The 16505-nt window shown below is 38.4% G+C and overlaps 1 protein-coding gene across 1 annotated transcript; it reads left to right on the plus strand.

Moving 5' to 3' along the window:
* Nucleotides 1-4526: 4526 nt before the first annotated feature.
* On the plus strand, nt 4527-14311 carry LOC124371784. The gene is made up of 2 exons (XM_046830128.1): nt 4527-5109; nt 13516-14311. The coding sequence occupies exons 1-2, from the start codon at nt 4546-4548 to the stop codon at nt 14098-14100; spliced, it is 1149 nt and encodes a 382-aa protein (XP_046686084.1). The 5' UTR covers nt 4527-4545; the 3' UTR covers nt 14101-14311.
* Nucleotides 14312-16505: the final 2194 nt, after the last annotated feature.

Here is a 16505-nt window from a genome sequence, read left to right on the forward strand (position 1 = left end):
TCCATCTATGAATTCCTTCGATGTTTGAGCTCTCAAATAATGGCTCTCAACTCTTGGTATACTCTTGATGAAATCATGAACACCGTTTTTTATTTCTGGATTAACTTGCTTTTGGTTCCCATGTTTCCCTCTTTTGTCAGATTCAACAAAACCATCTTTATTTTTTTCAATAACAGTACGTATTGCACGATCATTGATATCAAGTGTGGCCTTAAAAAACTTTTTACAAACTCTAATCTTCTTCTCATCGACAGAAAAATAAAAAGCATGGTTACATTTTCTCTTACTGTTCTCTTTTGGGTACCTATATGCAGGCCTGACTTCACTCATCATTTTCGATATAAACTCTCTCTGCAATTGAACTTCTCCTAGTTCCCAAAACTTTTTAAAAATTATTTCACGTGTTGGATTGTTAATTTTTGTCGTACATTTGAGTTTGCATTTCATATCACATGGCAATTGTAGAGATTTTTCTTTTATTTCCTTGGGGTTTTTCGTGTTCGACAAGTATTTCAACCCTTTATTGCGACTTTTTTTTTCAAATTCCTCATCCACTTATTTGGTTCTGCTTTAGGTTTTCTTCCCTTTTTCTCCTCTAATGATTCAGGTTCTTCGTTTTCTACAATTAAAGCTGGAGCTTCATTATCCAATGTATCCAAAACTTCTTCAACTTGCTCCGAGTTATTTTTTTCTCTCCTTAAAGCAACTGTCTTTTTCTTATTCCTCTGGTATCTTTCTGTGAAGCTTTCATCCTCTGATGAAGAAGACGAATATACAAAATCAGAATCTGCATCCGTATCATCAATAACTTCGTCGCCGTCAGAGTATTCCTTTAAAGTATCTATCTTTTCTGTGTTGTTTTTTATTTTACACAAACGTACTTTCATATCACTAGGGTCATCACTGATTTTAACACTTTCCCACAAACTACTATCTAAATTTTCAATTGTTTTATCCGAATTTTTATCCAAGGACCCTTTTTTGTACATAATATCCGTATTTTTAACGCATTCACTTGTCCAAAATGAACACCCAGGAGATCTATTGGCATTGGTGTCCATGTTTTCATTTTTTGAAAGATGATCATCTTTTCTATTAACACAAGACTGTCCCTTATTAACTACCTCTAAAGTACGAGTAATATCAACAATATTAGGACAAGAACTTTCAGTAGATGTTGGTTCATCAACTTTACTTTTTTTTTGTCTCAAGCTTTATATCTTCTTCAGCGTCACGTTTTTTACTGCCTTCTGCGAGCTCTGTTATCGCCTTTTTCACTAGATGCCAACCTCGTGACTCCATTTTTAATCTGCAATACACAGATTGAAATAGTTAGTCGCAGAAAACAAAATACTTGTTTTGTTTTCTTCGAAAACCAATGTCACAAGTCAAAAATATACCCCAAATTTTGTCACGGTTAGTAATAGTTTAGGCTTCAATAGCGGCACAACTCAAAAATTTACGTAGTTATTACAAATGGACGAAAGAGTGAATCACGAAGAACGACACAACTAAGAAAATACATTGTACTCTCTTAAAACTATGCTTCATTTACTGCAACAAGAATGACACTTCTACAACTTATGCTAGAATAAGTGCAAAAGTTAGTTACCTTCAATCACGAAGAGTGTCACATGTCAAAAAGTGTCTGTATTGCAGAAACTAAAAACACTACCTTCCTGCTCCAAGTCAAAAATGATACTATTCATGACTGGCTCAATGGAAAAATGGCACTCAACAATAGCGACATTACTGCTCCCTAGCGGATAGTTTTGGAGATAGAAAAGTGTCGGTCTTCGTGTCGTGTAGCTTAAAAATTGGCGATTTCTATGGTGGTAATAACTCAAAATAGAAGATTTTTGAGTTGTGACGTTATTGAAGCCGATGTGCGATATGTTTTGGTGAAGCCAAATGTCTGGCCAATGAAGTGGAAATAAGCACTGAATCATAAAATGAGATACAAAAAACACACACAAAAATTAACACACGAAAAAAATACTTATTTACAGTTTTACCCTTCAGGTTTTTATGGGCAGTTATGTTTCATGAAACATTCAGGGTGAACACCGGCTTCACAGTTCAGACACATGTTCCGTGTTCTCCGGCGTTTCCCTTCAGGATTGTTGCGGCCGCTACATACAGTACAACTTTTTTCCTTACCATTTGGAAATTTTTGTAAACCCCGTCTCCTTGGACCATCAGCTCTCTCCATTTCAGCTTCTACATTGGTCCTGGTCATCAGCCACGGGAGCGCTAAGTCGTCGACAATTGAAACTGTAAATTCAAACCGACTTAGTACATTTTCTGTCGTGTTCAATTTATATAAGATGTAGGCGTTGAGTACCATACGACCAAAAATGTTGAAGATTACTTTTTTCCATGTTTTCATATTACGTCTTTCATCCAAGTATGTGTATAACATCTGGTCGGTACCGTCTATACCACCCATACCCATGTTGTATTCATGAACTATGTCTGGCTTTCTTTTTATTATAACTCTCCCCCGTCTCATGCGTGTAAATTGAACTGTTTTTGCCAAGCTTTTAGAAGAAACTAAAATAAACTGTGATTTATTGCTTATTTTCTCACGCCATGCCATCTGCAATATGGGTCCTTTCCTGAGATACCTTTTTTGACCAACACCATACTTTCCAAGCAAATGTTTTCTTACTCCCTTTCTATTTTTCCGAATTGTACCAGTCAACCAGGTCATTTTTGAATATAATTCTCTGGCCAGTGAAATAGTGGTAAAAAAATTGTCCAAAAAAATATGGTATCCTTTGTTTAGAAGGTTTCCCATTTGCAGTAGTTTCATTACTACGTAATGGCTCAAGCCACTGCGTTCAATTTCTCTCCGTTCACTATCAGTTGCGTATTGTGCCCCTTTATAACAAAAAAAAGACAAACAATAGTGTGTAACTGAGTCACACAGTACCCACAGTTTTACTCCCCAGCGATGATGTTTTATCTTGGGCAGATATTGAGTAAGACCTGTTCGTTTTTTCGTGCCAACTAATGACTCGTCTATGGACACTTTTTGATAGGGGGTATAGTGAAACTTAAAAAGTCGGTTGGCATGTTCAATGACGGGTTGGAATCTACCGCAGGGGTCATAGTTTTGTTCACCAAGTCTGGCCAATGTGTTCCCATCAACAACATGAAAGCATTTCAAAATTAACTCAAATCGGTTTCGGCTAAACATTTTTCGAAACCAAGGTGTAGCGTGAGCCGCATTTTTAGCCCAGTAACTTCTAATGTTAGGCTTTCTCACTATGCCCATGTTTATAATGACAGCCAAAAACCCTTTCATTTCATCTACAGTAACCCTGACCCAATCCTTCATGCGACTTTGAGGAGATAAGACATTAGCCAACATAAATTGAGTTGCATAGCGGTTTGTCTCTGTTACCAGTGTTGCAATAAATGTAGCGGTAAAAAACAGATTGATATAATCTATAGGCCTGGAATTTAACGGAGGGCAATGTTTAGGGCCAGGTTGTTCCTCAAAAGTAAATTGATGGTCGAACCCACGATCAATTTCTTCTGCTAGCTCATCCCAACTACTACTTTCTGGTTCTGGGTCGGGTCGACATCTGCCCCCACCTCTTTCTCGAACAGGAGCACGACCAACTCTCATTCTTGGTCTTGGACCACCTCTAGCATTCTGGCTATGTTGTGGGGCCTCATCTTCCGATGACGATTCATACAAGTTGGGGGTTGGAGGGAGGTGGAAATTACCATTAGGCCTAGGCCTACCTTGTCCCGATGTTGACGGGTACGGCTCAAAGTCCGGGTCAGCGTCTGTGTCATCAACACTTTCACTGTCACCATCCAAAGATGAAATACTACTGCTCGTAGTGTCATCTTGAAAACTATCATCACTGTTATCAATAAAAGCTGCATTTTCTTCACGTTGTAAACCACTTACTAATGTATTCTCACTTGCAGGAGACTGACAACGTTTTCTTTTTACTGGGAGCACTCATATTTCACATCCAACAATACTAAACAGAAGAATTATAGTACACAACAACTCACCAAAGACTCAAATAACCTTAGCTGTAAACAAACAATAGCGAAATGGCGCGAAATAACAACAAGTAATGACCATGTGACGCGGGAAGCGATCAGCTGAGAGCGCCGCCACAGCCTTCTGAATCACGCAACTTCTCGCTTGTTTTGTAACATAAACACCGCTTCAGTACTGCATGTATAATACATATTCTTACAGCTATATTCAAAAGCTTTAGTTTTGTACCAATATTGATAGTAGGCTATTTAGTTTGTTACGCGATCAATAAATAAAAAAGTATTACTTGCCCATATATCGGCACTTGGCCGTATTCACGTGTACCGCCCTTGCCGATACCTCGGCAGTTGGCCATATTCATAACTACTCTGCTTGCCGATATGTCGGCACTTGGCGCTCAAAGGGTTAAGCTTAACAAGGGCGAAGTGACGAGCGGGGATGCAAGGCATCGCTCCTCAGTAGGGTGAATCACGCCCGCGCCGCCATATTGTTGAGTATTAAGCCGTGTCCACACTATGCCGCGGTTGGCTTTTGGCAATGCCGCGTTGGCAAAGCCAATGCAATGTAGACGTGGTCGTTGGCATATGCCGCTGAGCCAATGGTTTGCCAACGAAAATCGCTCTAGTGTCGGTCTCCATCAAAGGAAGCCGGTGAGAGCCGGTAGTGGGGACGAGCCAACCGTTGGCTTCACGCGGCATGCACGTGGTTCAGTTGTGGCTGAGACAGTGCCGAGTACAGTCATGGAGTGGACGAACGATAAAGTGTGTCAACTTATTGAGCTCTACCGTGATAAACCTGTTCTGTGGGACTGTCGCTTGAAAGGGTACAAAGACAGAAACAAGAAACAAGATGCTCTTCAAGAAATAGCAGATGTTTTTGGTGTTGACAAAGCAGTAGTGGAAAAGAAAATTAAAAACCTAGTGTGCCATTTTTTACGTGAAATAAAAAAGGAGAGAGACTTAAGTAAGTCTGGTGCGGGAAATTCTGATGTGTACAAGAGTAAATGGTTTTGCTATAACAACATGCTATTTCTCCAGGATCGAAATACACCTAACGAAACGACGGACACAATCACGCAGGTAAATATATATTGACACAGTATAGTACAGTCAATCTGTCACGAAAAAAGGCTGTTTTACAACAAAACGGACCACCCTAATTTTTTTTGCATAAATCGTTAAAGTTGCCTTAGAAAAGCTTAAGTCCGAGTTTTTGAGAATGTACGGTTAAGGGTTTTTGAGAAAACTCAAAAAGTTTTTGGATTCGATTTATCTCGAGAACGGTACGTTGTAAGGAAATTTTGAAAATCACATAATTTCAAGGACATTATTATCTACAACTTTTGTCATTGGGTGGATGCGCTAAAATAAAAATTGCATGAAATAGATGGCGCCAAAGTCACCAAAAAACGGTTTTTTTTTTTTCACTTTTTCACGCCCAACAATTTTTTTCGCTCGCACTTTTAAATGCAAAAGTTATTCATCATAAAAAAAACCTACAAAAAACATATAAACTTCTTTTACATGCGATCGATAGTTTTCGTGTTGTAGCGCGACAAAGAGCGATTTTCGTATCTAGCGTGACCGTTTTACAATAGGGGAGTTAGAAAACCGGTTCTCCCCAAAAGGTGTATATCCTGCACACCTGTTCGTGCCTGTACGTGCCAGTCGAAATGCGAGTTTTGAGCAGTTAACATTCTTAAAAACTTTCTTCGAAAAGATGAGTATTTGTATCGTGTGCAAAAAAAGTGCCGTCGGCAGCAATAGTCGTGATGCGGGTCCGAAAAAGTCGGCAGAAGTTATTGGGCATTTGCGAAAAAGAAGAAAAGATAAGGAAACTCTTAGAAATAGCAGTAATAAAAGTGAGAGTTCACTTGAAATGCTACTCGGAGGCCGACTCAAGAGTTATCGAACGACGAAAATCTGGAGTGTCGAAACGGTAAAATATTTTTTCATAGTCATTATGTTCTTTGTGTATTATTTATTACGATGAGAAAACAATTGTTTTTAAAGTAAATATTATCAGCTGTCACGTATTGACATGAAACGTTTGTTTACATGTTGTACCAAAGGTAAATATTGATGAAATGTGAAAATGAAATTACTTACGTTCATGTAATGTGAAATTAGTTTTTATTTTTAAATGGAAAAAATACTAAACAAAATTAAATGTAAAAATTATAAATTTCATAAACATTGTCAAGATAAGTAAGTGAAAGTTTATATATTAATGATATTAAATAAATAAAACTTGAATTAAAAAAATAACGAAATTAATGACACTTGAATAACATTCAAGAAAATTTGGAATTTGAAATACGAAATGTGAACAGTATATATGAAATTAATAATTATAAAAGAATGAAGTGAACGTTGATTATTATTTACATGTAATTCATACATTTAAATATTACAAAAATAATTTAATGAATGGAATAATTTCGTTATTACAATAAAAATTTAAATTAGGAAAGGATAAAAATGTACATAAACTGATATTTTAAATTGAAAAATACTAAACAAAATTAAATTTAAAAATTATACATTACATAAAACATTGTCAAGATAAAAAGTGGAAGTTTATTTATTAATGATATTAAATAAATAAAAACTTGAATTAAAAAATAACAAATAATAAAAAATAATAATAAATAATAAAAAATAAATAATAATTTGGTTATTAAAATTTAAATTTAAATTAGGGAAGGATAAAAGTGTACATAAACTGTATAATGCTCAAAAATTTTAGTGACAATTGATGTAATGTTTAATGAAATTTCACAATATGCTTCCTTTTTTATATAAAAGAAATTTTTTTTAACCAATAACGAATTGTAATACATATCCATATTGCAGTAAGCGAAATGGATGTTGAGGAAAATGTCGACCTTGTGCAGCCCGGTCCATCCTCTGCTTCCAATGAAGGCAGATCAGGAATTTGACAGAAACATTTGTTTCATTTGCGGAAAACATGTGGACAATCGAAAGCACACATTTGGAGGTTCGGCAGTAAAAGTAAAAATGGTAAGCAGACCTTCATTGAAAGATTCGTTGATGGATACCCTTCTTCGGTGCCAGAATGCCCAATCACTGCAGATACTGTCAAGGATCAAAGAAGTTGACTTGGTAGGGAAACAAGCTCGGTACCATTTTTGCGTGCATATCAAACTTCAGAAGGAAAGATACGCTCTCTGGAAAAAAAGGGGCGCAGCACACATCGCCTGTTGATGATGCTATGCTGTATATTTATCGCTACATTGAGAATTCTCAATACTGTCAGTTTACCATGTCACATCTTTCTGGAGCAAATCCCCGAGGAAGATCGTCCTCATGAGATAACGGTGAAACGCAGACTTCAAGAAAAATACGGCAACGAAATATTGATATTTAATGTACGAGGTACTGGAGCAGTAGTATGTTTCAAAGATATAGGACATCAGCTGCTGTCTGAGGCGTGGTATTCGAATAAGCACAAGGATCCAATTGAGGAAAAAAAGAGGGTTTGTACGCGAGGCAGGAGCAATAGTACGAGAAGCAATTCGTTCCACATTCTATTCCACTGATCAGTATCCTGCAAGTACGGAAATTCTTAGAAGGTGTTGAAAAAGATGTTCCTGATTGCTTGTCAATTTTTCTTGAAGAAGTTAATACTCCCTGGCAAAAGGAAGACAAGCTTCCCCTATTGGAAAAAGCAAGTGACAGCGATAGGTCATGCTATCATAAAAGCTACACGCCGCGATGTTTCCTGTCGAAATTTTGCTCGGTGTAGGGTGCTTCTTGAAAAAAAAATTTTCGTCCAGATTCCTCGTTGATACTTTAGCTGCCATCGGGTTTTCGTGCTCGTACAGTGAGGTTGAACTGTTAGAGCTCTCGTATATTTCAAGACAGCAACCTGGGATTCTTCCTGGCGGATTTTCACAGTGGGTCGCTGATAACGCGGACTTCAACGTGAACACGTTGGACGGGCGTAATTCCTGGCATGTTATGGCTCTCATTCAATGTGTGACTCCAGCAACGGCGATCGAAACTGAAGAACCAGCGTCTCGTAAAATTTCAAGAAAGAAGATCTATTAACGTAGCAGAATTGGGAAACGTTGAATTAGTACCCTATGACATTCCACCGTCTGTTGGATTAAACACAATCAAAGTCGCAAATTTGGATGAATTGTATCCAATTTCGAAAACCTATTTTGCCATCGTACATTGACTTACTATGGGTCTACGGAAAATGGACTTGTGACAGTTCGGTACCTGGATGGAACGGTATTCATGGAGCAAATTACAGAGACATTACCTTTCGACACTTCCAAGATTCTGTACTTCTTGCCTTTCATTAATGCACCTCCTACGGGACAATTCAACAGTACTAACCACACTCTTACATGCTTGCGAAGTTGGAAACGCGAGCAAGCAAGAAAACAAAATTTGTAACTTTCGACCAGCAACTGTATTGGAAAGCAAGGGATAATTGTTGCAACTGCTCCTGAGAATTCAGAACTGAAAAATGTTGTAGTTCGTTTAGGTGGATTCCATCTCGTGATGTCGTTCATGGGTGCGATAGGGAATATCATGTCTGGCAGCGGGTTGGAAAATGTATGGGGAGTCAGTCATCTACGCCGAAGGATCAATACTCAAATGATGCTGGGAAAAAAGCCTACGCCAGAGCTGTAAGAGCACATTTTTTGACGAACTTGGCCCTTGCAAAGATTGTTATGGAATATCTTCGACGAGGATGAGCCGACATTTCGTGAAACAAGAGATTTTGCAGATGAAATTTTGAGTGATTTGGATAGAACAAACATTATGGATCCTTGTCACAAAGAATCTTTTGACAAGTTTTCAACTTTGTTTGAAAAAAAAAAATGATCGAGTTGGAAAGGCAGAGGGCCGACAGCAAAAACTATGGATTCAATATTATAAAATGACGTGCCTCTTGAAACAGTTCTTGGAATCGGAAAGAACCGGAGATTGGACTCTACATTTGAAAACTGTTCGTCAGATGCTGCCTTTTTTCCATGCAAGTGCGCATTTTAAATTATGCGAAATCCGCGCATCTTTACTTGCAAGATTGTGCTTCTTTGAAATCCAGAATGACACCCGCAGAATACCACAAGTTCACTGACCTTGGATACTGCACAATTAGAAGAAGCAGTAAATACTTTGCTGGAATATCTCCGGATCAGACAATTGAAACAGACAGTCATGCGCCTGGCAAAGTCTCGCGAGGGAGTCACAGTTCCTGGACGGGGCATAACAGATATAATGCAACAGCAAAGTGGGCTTTAGGCATGTTCAGCTTGATCAATGTTTGTGAGCAATTCGAAACATTTTGCAATGTTTATAGTCAGACTTCTGAACAAAACACGTCGACATGAGAATTGCACGCAGGAAAAGAGATAACGAAGATGTTTGAGAAATTAGATGGCTGGTTTGCGTCCCACTGTCCATTTCCTGAAAATCAGTGACATAGTTTCCATCGGGAAACGGCGTTGTAGGAGATGAAAACTATTACCTGTCATCAAGCAGAAGAAAAGGGTAACGAAATGATGGCTGCAATCATCAATGATACGTTTGGATTTTTAAAATTTGAACGTAAAAAGGCTGTAAAACCATTGTCCACCATGACGGCGAAGTTGACAGTAAAGGACATCGTTGTGCCCATTGACCCTATGTTGCTGTTTCAACGAATAGCAATTTCTCAACCTACGACTGAAGACCTGCAACAATACCTCCACGTACGAGTTGTCTCCATACCCAATGTCTCTCTTCGATGGAAAACGGTTTTCGCAAGGGGAAAAAAAAAATCGGCTTTATAACGACTCTTTCACTCCACTAGAAACTGTTGCTTTCGCGTCCTCATCGTTTCTACGTTGTAGATGGAGGATATTTCATGCACAAGGTGAAATGGCAGAAAAGAATGTCTGTTTCAAGACATATGCAGACAGTACGTGGCATACTTACAGAGACATTACTCCGACGGCAAAGTTGCAGTAGTTTTCGATGGATATTCCCCTGACATTGATAGCGGTGGTACAAAATCCGCTGAAAGACAACGTCGTTCAACTAGATACGTCTCTCCTTCCATTGAGTTTGACCAAAGTACTCTCATCACCGTTTACTCAGGGAAATCTTTTTTATCGAACCACATCAACAAAGAATCGCTTCATTGATGTTCTTCGACCGGCATTAGAGGACGTTGGTATTGAAGTTCGACAGGCTTACGAAGATGCCGATCGTTTAATTATTGAAACCGCTCTCGAAAATCTCCTCATCATGACTCGACAATTATAATTGGAGAAGACGTTGACCTTTTAGTTCTACTAACTGCTCTAGGAAACGCAGATTCGAAAATCTACCTGAAGAAACCAGGACACGGAAGAAATCCTGAGCGCATTTATTCCTGGCATTCCTTCAAGTATGAGGCTTTGAAACCTTATTTACTTCTTCTTCACGCGTTCACTGGATGTGATACTACTTCAGCTCCTTACTTTCAAGGCAAACAAAAATTAATCGATTTAATGAACAGCAGCCAAAGTTTGCAGACCGTCGCCAAAAATTTCACCGACCCATTCTGTCCATGGAAAATTGTCGAAACAAATGGGGAGTTAATTTTTGTAGCTTTGTACGGTGGAATCAACAGCCGCGACTCACTTGCTACAATTCGGTTCAAGAAATTCGCACAATGTTCTACTAAAAAACGAAAGTCAACCTATGTTCTTTGCCACCTTCACCAGATGCTGCAAAATTTCATAGTTACCGTGTTTATTTCCAAGTGCAAGCTTGGCTCGGTCATAATATGGACACCTACTGAGTGGGGATGGAAAAAAACTTCACGAGGATTGGAACCAATTACCACAGAATTAGATCCAGCACCCTGACAAGCTGATGAAACTTATCACCTGCGGCTGTAAAACAGGCAATTGCCGGTGCTGCTTGTGGATGCAGAAAGGCAGGTTTAACTTGCTCAGTTGCTTGCAAGTACTGTGGTGGCGAAAAATTGCAGCAAATATTCCAGCGTAGACTTGGAAAATGATGTCCTTGAAGATATTGACTTGAACTATCCTTCCCAAGTCGTCCATTATACTTCAATGTCAAACAAGGAAAGAAATGAAGAGTCGGACTCAAGTGATGCAAGGATCATCATCAAGTTCATCAAGAGCATCCAGTGACGTAGAATCGCGCTCGAAAAAAAAGGCTAAGGCAGCAGTAAATCAGTCCCTTTCAGATAATTGTTTTCCGTGGTTGTAAAATTAAAATATACAATAAATGTTCCTCTCTATATTCACAAATAATGTACCTCAATAAATGAATGTACCTCACATAGATGCTTTTGCCTTATTAAGCAACCTTTTTTATATTACATTAATCTTGCATATCATTAAAGTGATAGCTTTACAGTCCAAATAATTCATTTTCATATTAGAAATACTCTTTAAAAATTTATGTTCAAAAATTTTTCAGTGTCATTAATGTACCCAATAATTTCAACTTATAAAAGCATTTAAAATCACCAAAATTTATTGCACACTTACAAAAACGTACGGCTTTATATGCTTTCAAAATATGACTGGGCCTGTCCCATAAATTCGTCTTCAAATGCAGAACGTGGTAAACAAGTAAGTATATACAAATAATAATAAAAGTCTCATTTAAAGAAAATTATTATTAAAATATTTAATTTTCCAATGATTTTTGTTTTTCATGAGCATTTTTCATTACTACGGGACAATTCTAGTTGACTTTTACAATTATGACAATATTAAACATTATTTGCACTGAAACTTGAAAATATTTTTTTGCACAACAAAAAAGTGTATATGTTTTTTGTAGGTCTTTTTATGACGAATAACTTTCTCATTTGAAATTGTGAGCAAAAAAATTTTTTTCACAGTGAAAAAGTGAAAAAAACCGTTTTTTGGTGACTTCAACGCCATCTATTTCATGCACTTTTATTCTAGCACATCCACTCAATAACGAAAGTTGTAGATAATAATGTTTTTAAATATTTTTTGGTTAAATACAATTTTTTCACAAACCTTACTGTTTCTTGAGATAACTCGAATCTAAAAACTTCTTGACCATTTGACTTGCACTGAATCTTGAAAACACTTGAAAAAAGTTTATTGCACAACAAAAAAAGTTTATATGTTTTTTGTAGGTTTTTTTATGATGAATAACTTTTGCATTTAAAAGTGCGAGCGAAAAAAATTGTTGGGCGGTGAAAAAGTGAAAAAAAACCGTTTTTTGGTGACTTTGGCGCCATCTATTTCATGCAATTTTTATTTTAGCGCATCCACCCAATGACAAAAGTTGTAGATAATAATGTCCTTGAAATTATGTGATTTTCAAAATTTCCTTACAACGTACCGTTCTCGAGATAAATCGAATCCAAAAACTTTTTGAGTTTTCTCAAAAACCCTTAACCGTACATTTCTCAAAAACTCGGACTTAAGCTTTTCTAAGGCAACTTTAACGATTTATGCAAAAAAAAATTAGGGTGGTCCGTTTTGTAGTAAATTCGATACAGATTGACTGTATTAGTAAGTATTAGTAATTATATTTTACGTTCATATCAAACACATATTACATAGTTAGGGCTAATTATTTGTCTTGTTGAAAGGATAATTTTCCAGCCGGGGAAGCGAAGAAGTCTGCAAATTCTTTTCTAGTGGCTTGTGCCTCATCAGTGCTTCTTCTTGAAGTTCGAGGAATGTTGACCAAAGCTTGATTTGAAGGGGATTGTCTCCAATGTCCTGGATTGATCTCACCTGTAGTTGAGCACTCAGAGTCGAATGTTCCCACGGGGTTGTACACTGATTTGGAATTACTTTTCCTCAAGTAGTTGTGCAGATAAAGTACTGCCAACACCACCAGCGTAGCCCATTCTGGTTTTAATAGCATAGGTCTTTGTAGTATGCGGTACACAGAGGATATTATGCCGAATGCATTCTCAGAAACTCTACGTGCTCTACTTAACCGATAGTTGAACACTCTTTCTTTAGAGTCCTTTTTTTGAATACCTGGATATGGTTTCATGATGTGCTTCGATAAAGGAAAAGCATCATCGGCCACAAAAACATACGGTGTTTTATCTGTTCTTCCAGGAAGAGGAGTAGGAGGAGGAAGATGCATTGTGTTGTTCCTCAGACAATCTCTGAATGTTGTGTGACTAAACACACCTCCGTCTGATATTCTTCCTTGACAACCAACACTTGCGTAGATAAAGTTGTAGTGCGCATCTACCACCGCAAATAGAACTATACTGAAAAACCCCTTGTAGTTGAAATATTCTGTGCCACTATGGATAGGTGCTTGCAACTCAATATGCTTCCCATCAAAGGCCCCCACACAGTTTGGGAAATTCCACTTATCATTGAACTCTTTTGAAATAACTTTCCACTCTGCTTCTGTTTTTGGCATCTGAAACAAAATGACAACAATATAGCAATATTCATTATCCAATCATTAATCTTTTCCTTTTTTTAGGACGAGCATACAAATAAAGATGGAGATACTGCAAACCAATCGCAAACTGTCAACCAGGACCAAGTTGCTGGACCAAGTGGAGAAACGCCTCGAAAACGTGTAAGTTTGCCAAAGGAACAGTCTGATCGGCCAGGCGGAGGCCCACAAAAGAAAAAAAAGACTACAGCTACAGAAGAAGCTCTGTCAATTATGAGAAGTATCCAAGGTCGGCATAAAGGTATGGATCAGTTCAAATCTTTTGGAGAGCAAGTAGGACTGCGTATTAAAGACCTCCCATCATCAAATGCTCAGAAAATTGCAAAACACCTTATTAGTAATATTCTGTTTGAAGCAGAAATGGGCAAGTACGACTATGGCAACCCAATCGGCGGAAGTTACTCACAGCCATTCTACCCAACACCGAACTACGTACAACAACCGATTTCTGTCCCGATGCCACCAGCTTGTCCCAATCCAAACCCATGTAGTGAGCAGCTGTCTTTTCACGGAATCACACAGGCAAACTCTCCAGATTCAGTCATAAGCTCCTCGCTATCAACCCATACGGACAATGACTCTATCGACAATATATTGATGCACCTGTAATAATAATTTTACAAATTTAAATAAAAGAGAATTTTACACCTCATCTCTTCAAAATTCAAATTTGAGTTAAGACTTTTGTTCATTTTTGTTATTGTAATTAACTTAATACTCATTTTAACTAAGTAAATAAGGGTTTCATTTGTAATGGAGAGTGTTTTGTTCGGAACTTGAGACGCATGTCTACCAAATAAAGGTTTTTTCTAATATACAATTTTTTCTTACCTTGATGTAATCCTGTAATACACTGACAATTGCTTCACAAACAGTCGGGATGATGGTTGATATTATTTGCTTTGAAATCTTGAATGTGTAACTTAACGAGTGGTAAGAGTCTCCCGTTGCCAAAAACCGCAGAGTAACTGCAAGGCGTTCATGTGGAGGAATAGCACTTCTGAAGGACGTGTCTCGTTTCTGGATGATACGAGCTATCTTATTTAGAAGATCTTCAAAGTCACTACTTTTCATTCGAAAAAAGTTTTTGAAACCACATCCATATCTGTACTCGAGATTTAATTCGTCTTCATCATCCAATACCAAATCCTTCATCAACTCACTAGTTCCGTATTTTCTTCTACTTTGAAGGCTTGGACGCACCCAAAACCGTCGTTTACGCAATTTTTCGTGATTGATAATTACAAACGCGCCTAAAGCAACTAGTACATCCTCCTCGTCAGACATTTTGCGACTGAATGCCAACTCACGTGTAGACGACAAGCCAAAATCTAGGTTTGCCGCGTTGGCTTTGCCAACGCGGCATTGCCAAAAGCCAGCCGCGGCATAGTGTGGACACGGCTTTAGCCGCTCCGCAATGGCTTCACCTGCGAGCACCCGATGTCCTATCTAATGGTCTTATTGCAATTTATGGGGGACCGCCTCCCCCGTTTCCATGGTGGGGCGGACTGCCACGGTTCTTCACTTGTAGCCGGGTCGGCGGTACTGATCTCGGGGGCGGTATGGGACTCACATTCCAGTTCCATCCTGTAACAATAGACACAAAGTGGCTCGACCGGTTGGGGAAGTCCCGTCAGGCAGGGCGGTGGCGCCAGGCAGGGCGGCGGCGTCAGGCAGGGCGGCGGCGCTTCAAAGGCGCTACTGCGACCGCTGGTCACAGAGGCGCCGGTTGTTGATCGGTTCGGGTGGGCCGGGAATTCCGTTATTTTTCGGCCTCGTCGGAGCACGTGGTCGCCTAGACTGTATGATTAAAAATTATCCAAGGGAGTTAATAACTTTAACTCTTTCCTGCACGGGAAAATCCGTTTTCTCTGACCCCTACCTGCACGGAAGATTTTTTTTGGAAATTGCCAAGTTTACAATACATTTATAATTTATTAACACCTAGGCCATAAGAGAACATGTAAATAAATATTTTAGTTTTTATCATTTACTGATAAGAGGGTGTAACATATTTGTAACACCGTGCAGCAGGGGGTTTATTTTCATTGGATCACTATAATCTTAAAAAATAAGTAAAAGTGAGGATTAAATAAATAAATGGAGTTTTAGTAATATACAAATTTAGTACATATTGAATCTTGAAACTTATTATAAGAAATTCTATATTCTAAAAGTCCAGTCTTGAGACCATTCTTAGTGCATATTTCACTTTTTTTCATGGAAGACACGGAAACAGTTTTTTTGAGACTTTATACACAGTGGTATTTGACACACATTGCAAAGCCAGCTTGTCAACACTTGCTTCTTTTTGGTGCTGCACAACCTAAAAAGGGGGTCGCAGCGTTGAAAAGGTTGAGAACCACTGGTCTAGGAGATCTACACCACCCATACTACTGTTGTAGTTTTTTACTGCTAATGGACGCTGTACGTCTACATAAACTTGTCCCATCTTGTACATACATCACTTGGGATTGCACCTTCAGGGGATGTTGAAATTACAACTCCTTTGTTATCATACCATTTCATGATGGTTACTTGTCCATCATTACGGATGACTTGATCCCATGACCCTCTCCCTTCTTTCGCTAGTTCTCTGTCACTTTTGAGGGTTACTTCATATGGCAGTTGATTGGCACTGAGAGTTCCAGTGCCTTGCATCCTGCGTTCAGAATGTAGTAAATCCAGGAGGAATATTGAAGTGAAATACCTGTCCATGTACACCAATGAACCTTCTTTGAGATTCTCAGTTAGTTTCATTACCATTTTCCCACGAGTATTTAAATGAGCACAACAAGGTTCAGTTGTTATTGAGTCTCCTTTTCCTTGATAAATAAAAAAATCAAGGGGAAGACCATCTACAGCTGTCACAACAAGGTTTTTTAAACCACAAGGGTTAGGTTTTCCCCTCACATACTGTCTGGCAGGTCCACTACCCCAAAATGAGATCATCTGCTCATCAACAGATACCTTCTCAGGGCGAGGATTTTGCAAACAAGCATTTCGGACTTTAT

This window comes from Homalodisca vitripennis, unplaced genomic scaffold (genome assembly GCF_021130785.1).
Source record: "Homalodisca vitripennis isolate AUS2020 unplaced genomic scaffold, UT_GWSS_2.1 ScUCBcl_1939;HRSCAF=6194, whole genome shotgun sequence".
In the NCBI taxonomy this organism is placed as follows: Eukaryota; Metazoa; Arthropoda; class Insecta; order Hemiptera; family Cicadellidae; genus Homalodisca; species Homalodisca vitripennis.

Excerpts from the sequence above, each read along its gene's own strand:
- LOC124371784 (XM_046830128.1), top strand. The coding sequence starts at position 4,546 with ATGCCGCGGTTGGCTTTTGGCAATGCCGCGTTGGCAAAGCCAATGCAA. Across the intron at positions 5,110-13,515 it reads CGACGGACACAATCACGCAG|GACGAGCATACAAATAAAGA; the intron begins GTAAATATATAT and ends TCCTTTTTTTAG.